This window comes from Rattus norvegicus, chromosome 7 (assembly GCF_036323735.1).
Source record: "Rattus norvegicus strain BN/NHsdMcwi chromosome 7, GRCr8, whole genome shotgun sequence".
In the NCBI taxonomy this organism is placed as follows: Eukaryota; Metazoa; Chordata; class Mammalia; order Rodentia; family Muridae; genus Rattus; species Rattus norvegicus.
The window spans coordinates 92,365,453-92,387,805 of NC_086025.1; the positions used below are offsets into that span (position 1 = coordinate 92,365,453).

The window sequence follows — 22,353 nt, forward strand, 5'->3', positions numbered from 1 at the left end:
ATTTCAAAGGAGTTATTACAATGGAGGTTTTGTTTTGCTCTGATTTTTAGGACTCATTACTCAGCAGTGGTGAACTCACTTCTCTGACAGGCTAGCCTCTGACGTTGCCTGGTTGTTCCCCAGCTGGGGTTGGAGGCATGGCCACACCTGGCTGTAATGAGGGCACTGCAGTAGAGCAGAGATCAGGCTGAAACCTCAAAACAAGTCTAAGGGGAGAATTAAGAGCCAGGAAAAGGAAAGGATCCGTTGGTAAGTTCCTAAGAGGTCTAGAAGGTAGAAGGAAGGATCCCAACTAAAGTCAATGGATCACATCCATCCTGACAGGAATACTGAGAGTAAGGAATGAGGAACTGAGGGTGATATATACCAGGTTGAGGATTTTCACCTAACTGGATTTTTGAAGCAAGAACTCAATGTTGGGGTCAAGTTAACAAGTTACTTTAAGGGCAGCCAGGCTCCAGTTTCAAGTAAGGTCTCTATCATCAGCAAAGTGATCAGAACTTTCCCAAACATAATGAAATCAAAAGCAAAGGAAACCCATAAACAACCCATTCTAACTGAAAAGAAGTGAAAATGAATTGGAGGCTCATCTTGGAACACCCTTTTCTCAACTCTGGACAGAGCTGCTCTTGGACATTCTGTAGCACCTACCTACCTTGAGGCAGACGGCAGAAGGCGGACTCCCCATGACTTACCTCCTCAGAGTTCTGAGATCAGTCTGCTGGTTCTAGACGTGGTGTATTTTAAGCCGTAGATTCAGTCCTGGCTCGGGTATACCTGGAGTGCTAGTACCCAGCCGCTTACTTCTTCCCTTTCCCACAGGCCTCTTCATGATTCACACTGCTCATCCCTCTTCTTTCAGACATTAGAACCGCCATCCCCTTGATAAACTAAGGACAGCCTCTTCATGTCCCCATCTTATCAAGTTTAATGACAAAAGGCTCTGTCCCTCAACTCCATGTGAATCACACCAGTTTCCTCTAAGACCTTTTCCAAGTCTCCCACAGAAAATGCTCTCACACAGAAGCCACTTCCTCACCAGCCCACCCACCAGAAACATCTGTGGAAATACAACAATAACTCAGTATTCTGAAACAGAGGAGCTAAAGAAAGGTTCGAATAAGACTAGAGAGAATTCAATTCATGAACGAGCTCCAGAGAGTACAGTACAATGGGATGACTACAATTACTCAGTAGTGGAACAAACATGAGCTTTGGAATCCTTGCCCTTGCCAGTGATTAGTGAACAGTCTTAGTCCCTGCTGAGCCTCCATTATCTTCTTGGTGGATGAACACAATTTTCCTGCTGGCAATGGAATATGACCCAAACCCAAGTATGAAGATGAAAGGAACTTGCACCTGGAAAGCTCTATGACAGGCATTTATTACTAGTACCTGGCATAATACGAAGACTGTGCCATGCCAACAGCATATGGAATTCCAGCTCTTAGCTATACTGTCCTGGCATCTTCAGTATGCAGTGCTCCCAGTGCAAAACAGTGTTATCAAAGAGCTAATGGAGTCAAGTGGTTTGACTCTTCCCCTAGTGTGTACATGTGTGCAGTGTGCATGCATGAATACATATTCATCTTCACGCACATGTATGCAGGTGGATGTGCACATTTTGTGTAGGCCTGACATTGATATTGGGAGTTCCTCCTTACTTTTCACTTCATTCATTGAGGCACTGTTTCCCAACTGGGCAGTGTTGCCCAGTGTCTGGCTAGCCTACAGACCCTCTGCCCATGCCTTCCAAGCTCCTAAACTACAGACAGGCTGCTATGCCCACCATCAAAAATAAAGGCAGCTAAAAATCCTAGTTATTTCAATTCCTCAGAATGTGTTGATCCATGACAGGTATCTTTTAAACCAAAGGCATTCTTATCAAAAGTATGCTTATTGGCAAAATCAAATAAATAGTATATAAAAAACAACTTTAGTCAGGTCAAAGATGTAAATATCTTGAAAAGTAGGACACCAAGTGAGAAGGGATGAGAAGAGACAAACACAGTGACACTAGCAATCAGTCACTATGTTCTTCTGTTGGAAGGAGTCAAGACACTGGCTAGCCCTTCTATACGGTACAGTAATGTTTCCACTTCATTAACATTTAAAAATGGCTGTCTTTAATACAAACTACTGGTATCAATGAGTTTATTTTTTTAAAGATTTACTTATTTATTTTATGTATGCATTGTTGCTATCTTCAGATACACCAGAAGAGGGCATTGGATCCCATTACAGATGGTTGCGAGCCACCATGTGGTTGCTGGGATTTGAACTCAGGACCTCTGGAAGAGCAGTCAGTGCTCTTAACCACTGAGCCATCTCTCCAGCCCCAGTTTATTTTTCAAAACCAAACAAAATAGGAAAGTGTTCTGTTGCTCTTGGATAGAAAGCAGTATCTGCAAAACTGTTTGGGCTTAGTGGATCATGTCAAAGGACTGTCACCTATGATTTAGGGACACAGAAACACTGTAAACAGGGATTTAAAATGGTGTAGGATTTTGTTAGCTTCAAGGTATAATTTCAAAGTTAAGAATTCTCAATAATTAGAGAATAAGGGACTCACACTACCGTTCAGCAAAAAGACAAATCCTAAAGGTCATACAAGCAGCCCAGTTTCTTCAGCAAGTCAGTGCCAGAAAGTACATTAAATAACAACAGAAGGATGCTACAGCAGAGCCAGAACTCCTTCTGCAGCCACTGTCCTCTTGCTAGTGGTGTTCCTGTGAGACAGGGCCTCCTCATGCAGAACAAGCCTCTGCCTCTGGCACAAAGTGCTGAAGCTACAGGTGTGCACTACCTTACTTGGCTTACTGCCCATTTTGTTATTGTTTGTCCCTATCCTAGTTCTAGTTGGACATTTTAAATTGTTTTTAAAAATTAATAGAATATTTCTCTGCTTGTGAAAAATTATTAAAAAGAACAATTCAGCAGCTGGAAAGATGGGTTCAGCAGTTAAGAGTACTTGCTGCTTTTCCAGAAGGCCCAGGTTTGGTTCCAGTATCCATATCAGATGGCTCACAACTGCCAGTGACACTAGGCGTTTCAGAGACCCTGGCTCCCTCTTCTGGCCTTCGCAGGTATCTGCACACAGACCCACTCCCACATGGAGAAAATAAACCAACTATTTTTTTTTTAAGTTTAACATTTAATGTCCATAAAACTTTATTGGAGCACAGACACACTGACTTGTTTATATACTAAGACAGCTTTCAAATAACAAGGTGTAAGACAAGAAGGAAAGGAAAAAAATACAAAGCCAAAAACTGCTTTCTCTGCTACATTCAGATCCACATTAAATATATTTTAAATCTCATTATAATAACATTTCAAGTTAAAAAACTCATATACTTATTTTAATATACATTATCGCTCCACAAAATAAAGTTTCCTTGCTTTGTTTGTATATCTGTGTGAGCCCTTCTCTTTAGTTCTTAGGCTGAGATCAAGAACCTGGACACACCCAGCCTAGACTCTAACAAACAGTATATGAGGGGAGGAGTGAGGGCTCTTGTGCCCTCTCCAGGGCACACAACTTCCTAGCACATCATGTCAAGACCTCAGAACACCTAACCTTCACTTCAGGTTTTCTCACAGAGCTTTTAAAAAAACCTGCTGACATTCTCCCCACATTTGCTTTGCCTGGTCATAGTGCTTAACCTCTCTAGTGTGAAAACTAGCTCACGACTAGATTTCTCACAGCTTCAATTTTAAATACAGTGTCTTGGGAAAATGTACTGCTTAAACAACTATCTCTCGGATTTTACTGTATAACCTTAACCACTCTCCTGATTACACTTCATAGTGCTTGAATGATGTCTCCACTTAGATGTCCTTTAATTCTCGAATGGACCTAATCCAATAGACCCAGCCCTCCCACCCATAGGTATTTCTTAACCTGTCATCTTCGGGTGCTCATTTTCCACAAGCAGACATGAACAGTGAATGATAAATGCTGTGCACAACCATTTCGCTTCTCTTTTTGCTATTATTTTCCCTGTTGCAAAACCTGAAATACTTCCATGCTTCTCCTTATCTGCCACAAAATCTACAAAAGGACTATCAGGGTAACTTCCTCCCAGTCACTTCCCACCCTTAAGTCGCTGGAAACTCCACGGAGACAAAGCTCATGCTGAGATTATCCACAACAGCATCCCAGAAGACAAGATCCTTTCCATATAACTGGCACTCAAAGATTTGCTGAAAAGCCTTCTTCGAAACGCCACTCCCTACAGAGTGAAATTTAAGTAATCGAGGCTTTTGGGTTCCAAGTTATCCTTCCAACCCTACCTCTTACAGTGTCCCCCAAGTTTTCCTAAGTACCACTTTGAATCCTTGCCACACTCTCCAGCTGCCACCCCTCCCGTCTGTGGGCTCCGGTTTATAGTCTAGAAAGCCTGTAAGTGAGCAGGACTTCGTCACATTCCTAGGACTCAATGCCAAGAGTTATCTATGGTATGAAAGGATGACTGAGTGAACCTGTATCTTCAAGGTACTGTCCAGCCGGCCATGAAGAGGGAGGGAGGGAGGGTTCACGAAATACCGGAGAATAGTGATTAGCTGGGGGGCGGTGCTTTCTTTTTCTTTTTTGGGTGGTGGGAGGACTCGGGGATTAGCCCATGCTAGGCAGTCTACCGCTGTCGCACATCCCACACCTATACCTCTATTTTCAGTTGAATTACACATAAAAAATGCACAAGTCCAATTATGCTCGTGAATTCTCATAAATCAATATGCATTCGGGAACTCATCCTCGAGCAAAAACCAGATCAATCATCGCCAGCACTCGAGGCCTCCGGGAATCTTCTGTACCCTGGAAAAGCCAAGCCGCGAAAAGGGGGCCCGGGACAGCCAGCAAAACCCATGGCCAAGGAAATCCTGCCCTTACCCACGAACTTGAAGAGACTCATGATAGCGCAGCAGACTCCTCCCAGGAAAAGGCGGAAATGGCGTAGAGCACGCTCATTCTTCCGGCTCCGTCTCGCAACCGCCTGCTTCCGGGTTCCCGGCAGCCCCCGCGGCAGCCGCTGAAGGTGAGCCGGGCGCTATGGCGTTCTGTGCTCCCCCGGCCTACTTAACCCACCGGCAGAAGGTGCTGCGGCTGTATAAGCGCGCGCTGCGCCACCTCGAGTCATGGTGTGTCCACAGGTAGGGAGAGGAGACCTGGTCTCGGGGACGGAAGCCGAGGGGCCCTGTGGGTTGATCTGATCAAGGACTTAGGGACACAGTGAAGGGAGCCCGCCCTTGAACCTGGGTCCTGATGCAGTCCTCTCTCTTGCCTCTTTATCTGGCAGAGATGATTATGTGGAGCGGCGCGACCAGGACACAGCGTAGAAGGATGCATGAAGAAATAAAAAATACCCAGGACTGTCATTGTCATGAATCTAACGCTAATGTTTTTATAACTCTTGTCCCTAACCTTAACAGTAATTTGTCCATGATCTTTAGTTTGCAGATTAACTGAGGAACTAGTGATTATTTTAGCCTCATTTTATAGGTAAGCTCAGGATTGACTTGCCCAAGAGATTGCAGCCTCTGCGTGCCCAAGTCGAGATTAAAATTTAGGATTTGTCTCCAAAACATTATTCTCTTTACCCCTTCCCATCGGTTTTTCTTTATTTGGCTTTATCGGATCGACTCTTCTCATTACCATCATGTCTATTTCACCTCCTACATAATTTTATTCCTTTAACCATTGTTATTAGTCTTCGTGTTAAGTAAGTCTCATATGGTGGCCTATATTGGGGAAGACAGATATTCTCCATTACATAATGAGCTGGAGGCTGGCCAAAAAAGATGCTTTTTACAAATAAACAAACAACAATATAGTGTTAGAATATGTAGGCTTTCCTGACCTAAAAGAAATGCAGGGTGCAGTAACAACCCAAGATGTGTAAATCCCAGACCTCCACACGTTTATCCTCAAATCTAATCCCACATGAAGGACTTGCAATAAAAAGGTGGAAAGTCAAATAGACCTGTCAGAACTGCAGAGGGTAACCCCAAGTCCTAGAATGCAAGTTTGTGGTTACACCTCTTTGTTATGCCAGGAGGTGCAGTGTACAATGCTGTACCATTGTTAGCTTCTTTCCTAAGTTTTTCTTATTTAACAGAATTTGAAATTCAGCTTCCATTCTGGATGGCAAATAAATGACAGTTAGTCCTCTTTTTGAGCTGCAGTTCCCATGGATTAGTGGGGAAAGTGACAGATAAACTCATAAGTAACAAAATTGGCAGTGGTTACTAAAGAAACTAAGCCTTCAGGAATTCAGGTAATGCTATGACACAACTGGAAATGTCAGAGCTCATGCCCATGGAGGGAATAATCAAACCAGCTACTGAAACAGCGCTAACATATTTAAAAGCTGACGTCCTTTTTTAGTCCTTGTCCGAATCTGTTCCCTTAAAGCAAATCAAAACCCAGTGTGGATATCAACTGTGTGACAACCTCAGGTGTCAGTCCTTGTCTTCCTCCTTGTTTGGGACAGCACACTGCTGGTATGCTAGGCCTGCAGACCTCTAAACTTGTGGAAATCTGTCACATGCTCTCATCCTGAGAAAGAGTGCTGGGACCACTGGTGTGTGTTCCCATGTCCAGCTTCCCTTGGGTTTTGGGCTCCAAACTCAGGTCCTAATGCTTACATGGTACTTGCCTACTGAGCCATATCTCTCTAGCCCTCATGTATCTTCTAGGACATTCTCTGGCTTCACCTAAGGCTCTCTCTTAGGTACTGTGTCTCCTATGGATGTCTTCAGTTTTGATGCTTGAATTAGCTATATTTCCAGCTGTCTGTGAGACTTTCTGCCAAACAGAGTTTATCTAAACTCTTTAAAACCAAAGTTTTTATTTTTAACTTCCTCATACTGATTCTACTCTCAAATTCTCTGTCTCAGCTAATGACATTACTAGCAATTCAGCAGTCTAGACTTGACCTCAAGGGTCCCCTAGTTTACCTTCTGCCTCTAACATGCATCCTCATGCATCAGACTTTACTGGACACTGCTTTTTGTAAACTATTTTCTGGTGTAATGCCTATTGTATCACCAAGCGCTTGAAACATACCAACCACTCTGTGAAGTGTGCTTTTGTATGTGTGCTCTTAGAATGTGTATGTCAGTCTTTACATTAAGTAACATACCCCAGACTGTACACACAGCTAGTTTAGAGTACTCTAGAGTGGCCCCCTCTCGTGACTTGGTCTGGATGGGTGTTTTGTTTCCTGCGTCGTCTGGTAACCACCGCAGGTCTTCCCATCTTTTGCTAGATGCTGTGCCGAATCCCCGAGATATACGGGTGATCTAGCAGAAGATGAGAGGGCCTGCAGTAGTTGTCAATGAGCGCATACTGAATGAACCTGCAGAGTGTCACCTTTCCTTCCCTTTCCTGTGGAAGTCCTTGTAGGAGAGAGGAAACTAGCTAGGCTGTCCTCAATGTGCTGTGTCTGTTACTGATGAAAGGGAAGTGGCTCGGCTGTGTGTATGTATAGTGTCTGCTTCTGTTTGGAGGGCTACAGAGGAAGTGCCCACAAGTAGATAACTCTTCTGATATCCACAACCATTTCGATTTAAGGGACAAATACCGGTACCTTGCTTGCTTGATGAGAGCCCGGTTTGAAGAACATAAGAATGAGAAGGACATGATGAAGGCCACCCAGCTGCTGAGGCAGGCGGAAGAAGAATTCTGGCAAAACCAGCATCCTCAGCCGTATATCTTCCCAGACTCTCCTGGGGGTACTTCCTATGAGAGATACGAGTGCTACAAGGTAGGTGGGACCTCTCCCTGACAGCTCAACTTTTTTCTCCCTCTTTTCATAAATTCAGCTCTGAGGTTTTACAGTGTACCTTTGGCAAAGCACAGTGCTAAAGTATTTGGTACACAGCTCATTTGGGAAAGTAGCTAGTTAGCATTGGTACTGAGCGCTGTGAGATACTCAGGGAATGTTTCCTTAACCCTAGGTGTTTAGTAGTTTCGAGCATGAGAGGAGGGCTGCCAGCTCTCTTGGCCTGCCTTTAATGTTTTGGCCACATGCCTCTTTAAGGCATTCTTTCTCACCTCTGGTCTCTGCTTGCCCTCTACTATTCATTGTTTACAGAAGCAGTCCGATAATAACTGTTTGACATAGATACACACACACTCTAATATATACATATATGTGGTGTGTGATATATGTATGTGTTGGTGTGTTGTGGGTATACTGGTAGAGGCCAGAGATCAATTGTAGGATCTTCCTCAGTTGCTCTTTATCTACTGAACCTGGAACCACACACACCCTCCGCCTTTTTTAGTCTAGGCTGGATGGTCACTAAGCTCCAGGGATCCTTTTGGAAGTCCTACCTTTTGTCTACCACTGGGTTTGCAGGTGCTGATCACCATGCCTGCTTCAGTGGGCACTGGGACTCTGTACTCGGGTTCTCATGGTTTACTGGTAAGCACTTGTCTATAGTATTTATAGTTTACCTGTGGAATAACACATGCTTTTCTCTTTTGGCAGGTTCCAGAATGGTGCTTAGATTACTGGCATCCTTCTGAGAAAGCAGTGTATCCTGATTACTTTTCCAAGAGAGAGCAGTGGAAGAAACTGAGGATGGAGAGCTGGGATCGGGAGGTGAGTGTTTTGACAGTGCACTGTAGCCTTTTGCTTGGTCAGCGTGGGGATCTCCAGAGTTTGCTTCTGCAGGCTGAGGTCCACTGTCCAGCCGTGATGGTTACGCCAGCTTCTTAGCTGGACTTTGAGTTTCTCACTGTGTTCGGTTTCACATCGGCCACCTTCCAGATTTGTTGTCTCTACCATTTTGAACCTCTGTGATCTCTTTCTTCCTCTCCTTCCTCTCCACCTACTCTTCCTGTTCTATAAAACTCCTTGCCCTTTCCCTACCCAGAGCCCTAGGCATTCTTCATTCAGCTTAGGATGTTCAGAGTTGGATTTTGGCAGCTCTCGTCATAGCGTGGGCGATACGTTGGAGAAGCCAGGAGGAAGCAGGAGTCCAAGTTAGGGTTTGTGTGGTAGTTTTAGGGAAAAGGTTGTGTGGCCCACAGAGTACTGCAATAGCTGTGGAAGGGACGTGGACAGGCAGATCGTCATTGGCTGTGGGGGATGGGTAAGGGACATGGAGAAATCAGTACTTTCCAGGTTCTAAACGTTACTGTCTGCAGTTCAGTGCTGGTGTTGAGATAGGGAAGACTGGTGTAAGGTGGAGGGCATCCCACGTGTCAGAGATAATCAACACTCAGAAGGCGAAGCTGGAGAGTCTGGCATCTGGGAAGTAGACATTCCACTTGCCAACTTCAAGTATAGGAATCTGGTCTAGAAATGGAAATTTGTAACTTTTCAGTTGTATTTAAAACTGTAGAAACGGGCTGGAGAGATGGCTCAGTGATTAAGAGCACTGACTGCTCTTCCAGAGGTCCTGAGTTCAATTCCCAGCAACCACACGGTGGCTCACAACCATCTGTAATGAGATCTGATGCCCTCTTCTGGTGTGTCTGAAGACAGCTACAGTGTATTTATATAATAAATGAATAAATCTTTAAAAAAAAAAAAAAAACCCTGTAGAAACAGCTGAGATCCTTGAGAGGAAACTAGAAAAGGTTCTTCATTGTTTTGTAGGTACATGTATCTACATACATGCATTCAGGTTAAAGGTTTGAAGGTGAGGCTTCTTTGTAACAGCTTCTGCTTTTTCAGTATCCTAGGAGGACAGCCAAGGGAAGTAAGTGGGTATGGAGGGTGGGGAGCACATGGAAGAACTGTGTTGGCCTTGGAGGGGGTGAGTTTGCTGGGAAAAGTAGGCTTGCCAAGTGACAGTGATGGCCCATTTGACACTGGGTAATTGATATATTAAACATTGGTTTGTTCTAATATTTTCTCCTTAGCTATACTGACCTGTTGGGTCCAGTTTGCCCATTGAGCTGTTTCTCCAGCCAAGTAAGAGAACTACAGAGCAAGGCAGTGGGAGCACATGCTTTTAATCCCAGCATTCAGGAGGCAGAGGCAGGTGGATCTCTGTGAGTTCAAGGCCAGCCTGGTCTACAAAGTGAGTTCCTGGATAGCCAGGGCTACACAGAGAAACCCTATCTGGAAAAATAAAACAAAACAACAGGAGAAGGGTCATGACATGGTCTAAGCTGAATTGAAAAGGCAGTTGAGACAGGCTGATGCAGAGAACTCCAGGTTAGGAGAAATGTGTAAATTAGTTCCTTCAGAGTCTCTGAGGGAATTTATGAAAATATTCATGTGGGCAGCAGGAACTAGATACTGGTCTCTAAAGCCACCATTTTGAAAGTTGTACTGGTTCTGGGAGATAAAGTCCAGGATGTTGGTTTTAGAAGTTCTTAGCCAAGGTGGAGTAGCTGTGGCCAAGGGACATCATATTTTGTAAGAAGTATGACAGCATATTGAGGCTTAAAATGTCTTTTTGTGGTGAGCAGCAGGCTTGTTCTGCCAATGACCACTGAGGACCTCTCCTCAGTTCCTCCCTTCTCTCTCTGCTTTCAGCTCCTGAATGTTATCCAGTGCTGTGCATGAATGAGCTTTTACTTTTAGGTCCTTTCCCTAGGACGGTGATGGTGAGAATCTTGTTGGGCAATATCAGGCAGGGCAGAGCCTACTTTTCATGTGGCTTCACCTGAATTCATGTCCTGGGTGCTTGCTGAACTTGGTAATTTGCATCCCTAATACACCTGAGCTGGGCTTTTCAGTGCGTTTGGAGAGCCTTAGATAAGACAAGAGTGTTTTCCTGGGGACCAGTGGGAGACCATGACAAAGGGAACTAGGAAGACTTGTGGCTTTGCTGAAGGAGTAAGAAGAGACAGGTAGAAAGCTCAGCTTTGCCCGGCTGGAAGTGAGAACAGCCACCTGGCTCACCTCTGATTACACCCCTGGGAAGAGCAAGGCAGGAAGACCGTGGCGTTTGGTCTAGTTCCATGCCAGTCGACTCTGCTCCATAAAAGATACAGACTTCAAAAAACAAAGACTCTTCGGAGAGAAGAGTTGTTCTGATTTGTAGACTCAGGCATAGAAATAGTTCAGGTTTATAGGAGATAAGCATTTCTTGATGCTGACTCAGGGTAGAAGGAGACATATCGCAGGCTGTCGTCTGACCCTGCAGCAGGTCTTACCGTTGAGATGCCTTCTACAATGCTTCCTTCCTTGTCCCCTTCTAGGTTAAACAGCTGGAGGAAGAAACGTCACCTGATGGTATTATGACTGAAGCTTTGCCTCCTGCCAGAAAGGAAGGCGACTTGCCCCCATTGTGGTGGCATATTGTGACCAGACCTCGGGAACGGCCCACATAGAGACAGGCACCGCACTGTTCATGCTTGCAAGTGAGAGTTACAGAACACATTCACACTTGCCCTAATAAAAGTAACTAGAGACAGTCAGCTGTGACTGGAGTGTTCTTCCAAGGATCACTGGCACCAAGTGTTTGCCTGCATTGTAGCTTGGTTTGGTTTTTATCGTGTATGCCTGTTTTCTCCAAGTTACCTGTAGAATTATATTGGGAGCACATGTGCTCGTCAAGAAGCTTCACAGAGAACAGGCTTGAGGGTTAGGGCTAGGTGGGCTTTTGTCTTTGTACATGTACACTCGAGCACACGGACACGCTCATGCAGGGCGGAGAACTGTGGATGGCGCCCCTCACCTTCCAACTTTAAGATGAGGTCTCTGGTGCACTACTGTGCCCAGCTTCCTGGGTGCTGGGGCTCCAAGGATTTGTGGGCCATCTCCCTAGCCCACAAATGACTAAAGGCTTGACTAGTAAAAGGAAGGAATAAACAGAAGAAAAGTACAGAAGGCTTTAAAAGGAAAAATGAGGGCTGGAGAGATGCTCAGTGGTTAAGAGCACTGGCTGCTCTTCCAGAGGCCCTGAGTTCAAATCCCAGCAACTACATGGTGGCTCACAGCCATCTGTAATGAGATTTGGCACCTCTTCTGGTGTGTCTGAAAACAGCTACGGTGTATGCAAATACATAAAAACATAATGTATAATTCTTTTTTAAAAAAATTAAAGCCAAAAGATGCAAGTGGTTTTGGTGACCCTCACGTTGTGGGGTACCGGGGTGTGCTGCCTGCCACTCCTGGCTGCATTCTTCCCTTCCTAAAGGCTTTGCTGGTGGGATTTTAGTGTTTACGAAAAAAACTCTGAAGCAGCAGAGCAGGCAGAGTCCAGGGCCTCCTGGAGGTGGGGTGAGGTGTGAAGGTCGGGGCTCAGGTCTAATGTGGGATACAAACTTTAGATACAGGTTTCCAGCTGCGGCTCTGCTGAGCAGTCAAAGGTCAGGATAGAGCAGACCTTTTTAAGTATCCCGTTAGTGTTAGCAAAGGTAAGCCAGAGAAGGCTAGCAGTCAAGCCTGGTTTGTTCCCAGGACCCATGTACATGGAGAGAACTGCTGCCACAGACTATCCGACGGCCTTTGCACACCACGGCACACTCATGCCGGCGTTTTTATAAGTGCACGCCTGCAACTCAGCACTTGATCTCTGAGTTCAGGGCCACCCTGGTTTGCAGAGCTCCTGGTAAGCCAACGCTGCATAGTCGAAACTTAAAAAAAAAAAAAAGTAAAGCATTCTTTTTTACTATCAGTAAAAACAAGTTGCTTTTAGGTTTTGGTAACTCATTGGAATTGTTTTCAAATAATTAGGCTGCTCTAGCCCTTAAATCTCTTAACTGCCACAGATAGAACTTCCTGAGTTTTCTAAGCTCAGTTTGAGGCTCTGTCCTAACATTTGACTGAGACTCCAAGCAATCTGAAGGAGACCTGAGGACTTTTTTTCTTAGTGATTCTTTATTTATAAGGTAGGCAGAAGCAACTGTTACAATGTAGAAGGGAGACACATTACACGCTGTTATCTATACAAGTTTCAAACAAAAACTGCACAGGGAGAGGTCAACTCTCAATACAAACTAGCAACTAAACCACAATAATTTACCTTTAGAAAGGGTTTGTTTTCAGCTGTGACACTGCTTTTACAATGTGCAAAAACACAAACAGAACTACCCAAGGTGTTTGTCACATTCTTTCTACATTGAATTTGGCAACAGTTTATATTAACTTTATTCAGATTATACTAACGTTTAAAAACTAAACAAGTGAGAAGCTGTACCAAGGTACAGTTACATCCATTCCTTTCAAAGGTTTAAAATACCACTTGTCTCTATTAGAATGACCTCGCAGCGATTTCTGCATCTGCAAAAACCATCTCAAGCATCATATGCACAATGCATCAGCTACTTTGAGTCATCAAGGTTGGTGGGCTAAACCACAGGCACTACTGTTTGCTTATAGTCTGTAAAAGGAGCTTGTTTTTCAAAGAAAAGAGCTTAAGTCATTTCTAATAATCATGCCTTTGCTTTAAAGCCATAACATAAAATGTCCTTTGAGCAATCACAGCAGTGTTAAATGTTAATATATAGAACAATGACTAGAGGAACGTTACTCTCACATCCAACGTGGCTATGTGTTAAAGTATAAGATTATGTCATCAGAGGCTAGAGCCAACCGAGATCTGCAGAGCACACAGGACCCACCTTTTTCTTGCCCAAATTTCAAACGTGCACTATCAGTTACTGAACTGCTGAGGGCCTTGCCTTCTTAACAGCTGTCTTTAAATGTGAGCTCTTGGAATCTACAAATCTCTGTTGACTTTAGGGATGGGCGTTGTAACAAATTTAACTTCCACTTAAAAAAAAGACATTCATCTTTAAACAAAGAAAAGACGTTGCCTGACTTGAAATCAGGCTCCCAGTTGACAGTAAATAAATCCTTTTCGCTCCGGTGTTTAGAAGCCAACCAACTGCCCTTATTTAAGGAAGGGAAGAAAAACAAGCCCCCAGATTGGTAAGCACATTGGCAGAATTGCTAGACTCCAAGCTGGTTACCCTTGATAAATCTGTTTGAATTTTTTTTTTCTTCAAAATATCTGGGCTTTTCAACGCACCCAGCCTGCTGGGCACAGTTAAGTAAAAGGCATCTTCTATATCTAAGAATTCCCTGCTATTACTTTAAAATGTTTTAACATTTTCTGAATTGCCTTACCCCTCTGGATGTATCTGGATTCAGTGGAAGTGAGTATAAGAGACGAGAAAGTAAGGAAGGGACTATGTCTACCCGTGGCAGCAGCATGCGCAGGACTGGATGTGGGTGCCGTGTGTGTGGTCGAGAGGAATGCTGGGAGAAAGGATGTCCTTAAAAACCTTACAGAAACAAACACTGCAATCTAGTATGGCTTAATCGGATGCGTTAACCATGAAGCTACTGGAAATTCAACCTACGAGGCTACTCTTAAATGTAACAGGATTGGCTATGTTGACAGTGTGCCCCTCCCCCAGCCCTCCCCCCAATCCCAACACAGTCCATCCACCACGTCCAGGTTTTCTTCTCTGCATATTGCTCAACTGTTATCTGCATTTCTCCTCCAGAACACAGTATATGTGAATGAGGCTTTTACCTCTTATCCGTTGTGTTTATCCATTAAAATAACTTGATTTGCTTCTAAACTAGACTACAGTGCATCTACGGAGCGTGAGTGAGGGAAGAAAGAAAAAGAACTAAGTAAGTAACCCTTCTGTGAAATGACCCCAAGGCTCCCTGTCCCAACCCACCCCTCCCCTTTATGCTTTTAAAATTTTACAAAGACCTGTAAAAAAGTTAAATGGAATTTGGCACCTTCAGAAAAATCAAAAGGGAAACTAAGGTTAAAATATGCAGAAAGAAATCGTCAATATTTACAAATTAAAAGATCAAGATTATGTCAATTACATATGTTGCTTTTAGTTCTTATCTAAAGATGTTGAATAGTTTGAAAAGAGCAGAATTCCGAACTGCCTACAAAATCTTTTGCTTGATTATAGACTGGAATGGATCAAGACAAATTAGGCTTTATTAATTAGAGTTCGTTCCCACTGGCAGCACTTCCTGGGAACTATGAGAACCTAAGAGAAGCGAGGGGCTGAGCGATCGTTGGTGGTCGTCTTCTTCAGCTTCACTCCCCTCCGGATGGCGTTCAGCATGTCTTCTCCCTGAGGGCTTTCCCTTGGGCTCAGGTCTGCTGGGTCACTCTCTGGAATCGGGCCTGGGGAGACACTGGTGCTTGAGGGGTCTCTTTCCTGGTCTTCAGCCTCGCTCTCTGGAATTGCTTGTCTGTGCTCCTCAGGTATACTGGGCTTTGGGCCTGGAAGTGGAGGGTTGATCGGCGCATGGCCACTCCACAAGGAAGAGGGTATATTGCTGACACCCTGGGGTCCCTCCCCCACAGATGGAGACTCAGGGCTGTGCTCACCCCTCTCCTCTGGCCCATCTGGAGGGGATGGCAAAACCCCAGGGAGGTCTGGGACAGTTGGGGTTTTGACAGGGATCACTGGTGTCTTGATAGGAATAGGACCAGCTCCAATGGTCCCCCGGCGAACAGAAGGCTTGGTGGAAGGGGTCCTTCGGATGGTCGCAACCCCTGGTGTGACCATAGCAGGTCCAAGAGTGGTGGGAAGGCCAGCCGTTGAGGCCGGACGCTTGGCTTGGAACATCCGCCTGTAAGACTGGCTGATGTCACTGTTCCTTGGAATGGTGGAGGACTTGTCAAATTCCTGCTGCTCTGCCTCCTGGTCACCACTTACAGAGAAATAATCGTAATCTGAAACTGAGGATAGGATTTGATTAGATGGTCTAGGTCCCAGGCAACATGGTAAGAGGATGGGAATCACTCTCCCCTGCCAAAACACTGCCCTTTGCTCTGTTCACTAATCTACCACAACAGGGAACTGTGAGGTGGGGGAGAACCCTAGACTACCGAGCTGTGACAAAGCTGCTGCCAAGGACCTCTGGTCCACAATTAGCCATGAGAAAAGTCACTCAGCAGTGTTGGCTTTACCATCTCCTTGATAACAGCTCAAGTGAGGGCTAGAGAGGAATGGAGTTCCTGAAAACCAAGTACAAAGGCTCGTGTTCACACCCGCTTTAATACGGCACTGTGCATATCTCAGGGCAGTGAGGGAGGGGACGCTTTTAGTAAACATCGGGGGGCCACGTGTCTGAACAGCAGGCCAGCTGAAACTGGAGGCCTGAGGCTAGGTAATTCTCTCTTAGGGTGAGGTCTGGAGGGCTAGTGTTTCAGAGGGTAGCATAACTCCCAGCCTCTTAGCTTCTAGACACCAGTAGTATCCCTGCAGTTCTGACTACTAACAATATGTCTGGACTGCTGAACGTCCCTTACGGGTTGGGAGGGGGTACCTTTACTTGAGATTCACTGACTCAGATCTTAAATAGCTTGTGGGTTACAGGCAGCCTTTAGCCAACCATCCCACAGTGATTCTCGCTGTCAGATGCCTGCTTTCCCTGCCTGGTATGTATGGTGATGAGGGAGGAAGGGAGGGTGCCCACCCCAGACTAGATTAAGAACGTAAGGGCTGGATTCCATCTTTTAGACTGGAGTTGTATGGATTTGGTCAAGGTACCGAGCTTCAGCGTCCGCATTTGTAAAATGGGGATAAATCAATCTCCCTCGAATAAATCAATCTCCCTCGAATGTGAAGATTAAAAGGAAAAAGAGGTGCTTCATACAAAGGGCCAAGCAACCACAAAACTCTTAAGCCTCATTCTGGGCTGGGGAGCATCAGGCACGGAGGGTGAGAAATGAGGAAAATTTGCTTATGCTTGGGGTCACCTGCCAACTACAGATCACTGCCCCCGAGGCACCCAGAGATGACAGAGATTCCAAAGCCCATCTGTAGCAGAAGTTACGCTGTGGTTAGAACAGCCGCGGCTCTCTGCCTCCTCACCTGGAGCCGCCCGGAAAGCCGGACAGCAAGCTGGGCGCCTCGTACCTTGGGAGGGGATGGTATCCTCCGAGCAGCACGGGGTGGTGGTCTGGGTGCTATAGCCGCTGGAGCACTGTAGTGAGTCCCGGCTGCTCCTCTGCGCGTCCAGCTGGAGGCCCCGTGACAGGGCGAGGGCCAGTTCATCACAGGCCTCCATATCCTCGCCAGGCTGCAGGATGGGGGACATGTAAACTCAAAGAGACCAGAGCCATGACATACCCCAGTTTTAGGTGGAACCCCAGATCACCCCTGTGAGCACCACGTCAGTAGTCGGTGGTGGCTGCTTCGACCTGCATATTTCTCATGCAGGAACTAGAAAGTTGAACATGTCTCTCCTCTTGTCCTTTACACCTTGTGGAGCTGGGGAAGAAGAATGGCAATCCACCCCTCGGCTGCTAGGCTATGTGGACCCCGAGTACAGGCCATGGTCCCTGGTCCCCATTTTGGCCTAACTGTGAATCCCACCAGATAGAGAGAACTGGCATAATCACCCTGGGGGCGGCTGACACGGTCATGCTCCTGGGTCTCTGTGCCTCTTCAGCAGCTGCAGGTGGACCTGCTGTGGCCGTGGGGCCTCCCCCACTGGAGTCCGCCTCGCGCTTCTCTTTGCGGCGCTGGAGAGTGTTCACCAGTGGCTGGTCGTAGGGTCCTGGCTTTGCCCAGTCCTGAGTAGAACAGTGTAGTCAGGAGCCATGGCCCCCAACCCAGAGAGAAGGCTACAGCCGCCCATTCACAGCTGCCCACACAAGGCAGCTCTAGCGGGGGCTCGATAGCCCCTAGCCATTCTGTCTGCTCACACTAACTTAGCACCACCCCCGCCACCCCCTACCCCCACCCCTGCCTCCACCAGAACCTTCTCCTCGTCCCTGCCCGGAGATTAAAAACTCTCAACAACTGGGTAGGCAGAAGCTACCTGACAGGTGGTCACTATATACTAGAGCATCAGCCAGGAGAGAGGGAGTGAGAGAGAGAGCCATCCCAAGGAGCCTGGCCAGTCCTTCTGCTGGAAGGGACTCCACTCCCTCTTTGAGAGAGGCTGATTGATTTGGTCAAGGCTAAGTGGCCACCAGGGGGCCCTAGCGCACCACCAGCCATCCATGGTACAGGGAGGGTTCTGGGATCTATCTGCAGCAGGGTTTTGTGAGATGAGGTTATAAGCTGCTCAAAATACTGGCAGCCCCAAGGACTGACTTACCATCCTGGAGCCTCAACCACCCTGGTGGAAATCACTTAAAAGTTTGGTTTTTATATTGAAACAAGTGTGCTTCAACATAAAACAATCAAAAGCAAAGTTCACATACTTCTGAGTGAGGGCATAATGATCCCATGCATACTCCGGGCTGCCGTTCTGTTACTGCAGCAGGACTGTCAGGGGACAAGTTGGGCATATGGCCAAGGAGGACAGTATGGGCTCTGATAAAACACTGCAGGTGGCCCAGGAGGGAAGGAAGCCACCCAGCAGGCTCCACTCAGACACAGAGCCTAGCAGTGTCCTTGATCTCTAGTCTCCAGCGCTAAAGTTTCCTAAAGGAAGACTCAGGTTTCTGTTCCATGTGGAAAATATCTCTAGCTGGTTTTTTGGTGCCCCCTCTGGGGAGAGGGAGCTTTCTGAGGAAGAAGGGTTGTGGGGAAGAAGGCAGAGTGTGAAAGTACGGGTAGAGTGGAGGGGACGATGGTAGGTGAACGTTAGAGGGGTGAGCACAGAAGCAATGAGAGAGAGGGAGGGAGGGAGGGAGGGAGGGGAGAAGGGAGGAAGGAACTGAGGGAGGGGAGGAGGGAACTGGGGAGGGAGGAGAGAAGGGAGCAGAGGAGGGAGCTAGGGAGGGGAGGAGGAGGGAGGGGAGACACAAACCTTCCAGCTAGGGATCTGAGATGACGGGAACATGCCGGGCCCAATGGTGTAATAATGAGCGTAGTCAGGAAGGTGGATAGAGGTGACCCGAGGGAGCAGGCGGGAGGCAGGCAGGCAATGAGGGAAAGGGCCTGCACCCACGGGCCCTGCATGGGACTCACTTGATAAACTATAGTGAGAAAACCCATTAGACAACTGGAAACAAAAACAAAAAAGGGGAGGAGAAAAGGAAAAAAATTAATATAACAGGATGAGTGTTGAGGTACAAGATGGCATTGACACCGAGGGCACGGGGAAACCCGAATATTTACAAATAAAGTCAACACTGGTGCTCTTCTGCCTGTGAATGACACTCAACACAGGAGGAGAGCCAGGGTGCAAAGAACCCAGTAAGTGCTCAGTCAGGGGAATATCCGACCTGTGCTTTAGAGCAGTCTGGGAATCAACCATGGTCCTTAATTTGTAATGTTGCTGGTGTTTTTAATTTTTTTGTAAACCAGTGAAGCCTGATTTCACAGCACCAGGGAACAGACTCATCAAGTTATGCAAATCAGGGCATTTGGAGGTGTTCATTCTAGGTTTCCCAATGGGCACGCTGCCCAGGAGGAGGCTCTGCATCGAGTTTAGGGATGGGGGTGCAAACTCAAAGGCGGGAAAGCGCGCGACCTCCAACACAGTGAGATGTCACATCCAACAGTCTTGTGGGATGTTCGAGAGGAAGAAGGGAGAAAGGATGAACACAGACCCTGTCTTGGGTGGAAGCCTTCACATCTCCAAATCCCCCAGACCCCTTTCCTCTCTCCCTCACAGACCACGTCATTAGGCAGCTAGGGAGCCCTCCACCTATCCAGGCCCTATCCCAAAGAGGAGCTTTTGGAGCAGATCCTGAGTTTCCAGGTTCCTACAGCTGTGATGGCTGTGTGTGCAGCAGGCAGGCAGGGGCAGGTCAGGAAGAACAGCCCACCATGACTGCAACCCTGGCCGGTCACCTTGTCTGTGGACACCCAGGCGCCCATGGTGGAGCCTGAGCTGACTGAGGTGGGGGAGCTGCACTCGCTCACTGACTGGCAGGTTTCCGACGCTTCTGAGGAGGCCGAGCTGGATGAGTTCTGCAGTGGGGAAGAGCCACACAAGGGGACCAACAAACCAAACCATGGGCCATCGGAAATCATAATTAAAATAAAGGAGGAAGGACGGGGCGGGAAGGGCATGTACAGAAAGGGAGACGGAGACAGACACATACACAGAAGAGGGGGGTGAGAGAAGCAGACAGTGAATTAAGGTTTATTTTTCACCCACACAGATTTTAAGAAAGCGATGGGAGACCTGGCCAAGCTCTGGTCCTGCTGCATATAGAGCCTGCAGACATTAGCTGGCCCTTGTGCCCGACAGAGCAATACTGGGTCATCACACTGGGCCTCCTGGCAAGCTCTGTGCTTTTGCACAAGGAGCCGGGATAGACCTCGTAGGTCCTCAGGCATTGTACATTGCACAAATCTGTCCCTAGGCAAGCAATGGCTGAAGGATGCTTCTAATTCCTAGCTTCTTACTGGGTCCAGCACAGCGTCTGTTCCATATAGTGGCCAGTCTTAAAGACACATTGAGGTTCTCTGTCTGGACGGTGACTTGGGAGATTCTGAGCAGGGAAGCCGGTGATGAGTTATATTAACACCTCAGGATGAAGCATCTGGAGAGGACCAGATGTGGGGAACGGGTGCCAGAGCTGGTGGCACTAGGCCCAAGTGCCTGACAGTCCCCGGCCCCCTTCTGACACTCTGCTAATAGTAGGGACTACTCTGCCTTTATGGTCACTGGTATACCTCAATTCGGTGGCCTGGTGTGATAGTTTTAATGAGATTGGGCTTTTGTGTTTGAATCTAATCTTTGCTATAGGGAATGTCACTGGGGACAGGCTCTGAGGTTTCAAAAGCCCACGTCATTCCCCGTTAGCCCTCTCCACTTCATGACACAAAGCTTCTTGCTCCAAGTTCCTCACTACTACCTACAAACTCTAGCTCCATTTTGATTACATAAACCAGGTCCTTCCACACTATGCGTGCCTGGATTAACCGTCACAGAGGCCAGATTCAAGTTTCTATCCCTTTCTACCATCTCAAAAGGATTCCTGTAAGGGACTGAGGCTTAGCTTCCCCTCCTGCAAGGGCAAAGCACCAAATGCTTGGCCATGATCAGAAATGTAAAGGGTTGAATAATGCTTTCTCCCCCAGCTGTGGAACTGTGCACTTCACCTTGAGAACCGGATCAACAGTATCTATCTACACCAAAGGGGAGGTGGAACCCTCTGGCTGGTGTGATGTGGAAGCTGCCTTACAAGTTCCACTTGATTGCGAGCAGCTGTGCTGTCTGAAAAAGAATAATTCTCTTTTAAATTCCGCAGCATCCTTTGGCTTATTATAACTACCCTAAGGCTGGGGGTGGAAGACAGCAGTCGGTCATTTGCCTGTGAGAGACCCTGGCTGGATTCCAAACCCAGCACCAACAAAACATACAGAGAACTGCTTTGTGTGTGTGTGTGTGTGTGTGTGTGTGTGTGTGTGTGTGTGTGTGTGTGAGAGAGAGAGAGAGAGAGAGAGAGAGAGAGAGAGAGAGAGAGAGAACACACCATGGGTTCCACATCCAGCACCAAACACACACACACAGAAAGCCTACTGCTGTGTGTGTGTGAAGCAGCCAGAGGGTTGTGTTGGTGTCTCCCTTTTCTGCTGTTCCCCTGCTTTTTTGAGACAAGGTCTCTCACCAAACCCAGAAATCACTGATGGGCCACATTAACTGGCCAGCAGCCCTGAGGCTCACTGAGGTGAGAGGCCACTTCACCTGTTAAGTGTTGAAAATCCAAACTTTGCCTCTGAGTGTCAGGCACTCTCCCTAGCCCCACAAACTCTACTCTTGGGAACTATCCAGGCAGGTACAGGCATCCAGACTTCAGAAACCCCCAAACTTCACCACCTTTTGCTCTCCTAGACACCACTGGGGCAAAAATCATACTTGGGCCGCCAACAGAAACATGAGAAGAGGGAACCTTTGTCAGCAAGGGTTATCGGGGTACAATACTGTGTTAGTTCTCAATCCATTAGAGACAGAGCTAGACCCCACATTCCAATGGCCTTTAAGGAAGCAGTGGTTCTGTCCCCCTTCTGACCACATGCAGCTTGGTAGGAACACAGCAGGCATAGTTTAGTGAAGCACATCATAGGGATGGCGGCCCTGGGGCCAAGCCAAGGCAACCAAACTGAGACAAGAACAGGTAAATGCAGCTCTCTCAGGCCCAAGCCTTTTTGTGCAAAATTGCATCTCTAAGGGGGAAAAACAGAGGGGAGAGGGAGACCACCATACCTCACACGGCTAAATAATGCTCTGAATAGGAGGTTCTGCACTTGCTAACCTTGGCTCTGCTAACCAGGTGCTCTGGCTCAGTCTCCCCACGCAGCAGGTGGCGCTGTGGGGCCCAATCGATGGTGGCTCCGATCGCCCTGCCATTGGGGTACACTGTCCTAATTACGTGTTGAACCAAAGCTAACCAACCGGCCCTAAGCAATAGACACCCCAAGGATTCTATATGCCAGCAACACAAACAAGGAGCACCCAATGCCTGGTCTAGCTTGGCGAGCGCCATCCAAACTACAGTATGTGGAGAGGTGGCCCATCTTTCCTTCTCCTGGGA

At 47.0% G+C, this 22,353-nt stretch overlaps 3 protein-coding genes across 29 annotated transcripts in view; 1 reads left to right on the forward strand and 2 right to left on the reverse strand.

Moving 5' to 3' along the window:
- Positions 1 to 4,993, reverse strand: part of Tatdn1 (TatD DNase domain containing 1) — a 30,994-nt gene extending 26,001 nt beyond the window's left edge. For 3 of the 13 annotated variants that reach the window (NM_001400947.1, NM_001400945.1, NM_001400946.1), the window contains exon 1: positions 4,895 to 4,948. Coding sequence is in view for 1 of the 13 variants with exons in the window: in NM_001400945.1 (NP_001387874.1) it covers positions 4,895 to 4,916 (22 nt within the window). In the remaining 12 variants the exon portion in view is untranslated. Of the gene's footprint in view, positions 1 to 695 lie in introns of all 13 variants that reach the window. The other 10 variants (XM_039080195.2, XM_039080193.2, XM_039080200.2 and 7 more) reach the window with 8 other exon arrangements.
- On the forward strand, positions 4,971 to 11,389 carry Ndufb9 (NADH:ubiquinone oxidoreductase subunit B9). Of its 2 annotated transcripts, none has more exons than NM_001127294.3 (4): positions 4,971 to 5,154; positions 7,577 to 7,769; positions 8,499 to 8,612; positions 11,171 to 11,389. In NM_001127294.3, exons 1-4 carry the CDS (start codon positions 5,054 to 5,056, stop codon positions 11,300 to 11,302), a joined length of 540 nt encoding a protein of 179 aa, NP_001120766.1. In that variant the 5' UTR covers positions 4,971 to 5,053; the 3' UTR covers positions 11,303 to 11,389. The 2 variants fall into 2 exon arrangements, with proteins under 2 accessions (NP_001120766.1, XP_063119328.1); XM_063263258.1 differs by having other exon boundaries at positions 4,988 to 5,142.
- A 1,386-nt stretch (positions 11,390 to 12,775) lies between these two features.
- Mtss1 (MTSS I-BAR domain containing 1) overlaps positions 12,776 to 22,353 on the reverse strand; it is a 139,217-nt gene continuing 129,639 nt past the window's right edge. For 2 of the 14 annotated variants that reach the window (XM_017594954.3, XM_063263851.1), the window contains 4 exons: positions 18,672 to 18,866; positions 17,311 to 17,484; positions 16,826 to 16,988; positions 12,776 to 15,642 (listed from right to left, as the gene is read on the reverse strand). In XM_017594954.3, coding sequence (XP_017450443.1) covers positions 14,942 to 15,642; positions 16,826 to 16,988; positions 17,311 to 17,484; positions 18,672 to 18,866 — 1,233 coding nt within the window. In that variant the 3' untranslated portion in view covers positions 12,776 to 14,941. Of the gene's footprint in view, positions 15,643 to 16,780; positions 16,989 to 17,310; positions 17,485 to 18,671; positions 18,867 to 19,660; positions 19,781 to 22,353 lie in introns of all 14 variants that reach the window. The other 12 variants (XM_039079520.2, XM_063263850.1, XM_063263852.1 and 9 more) reach the window with 11 other exon arrangements.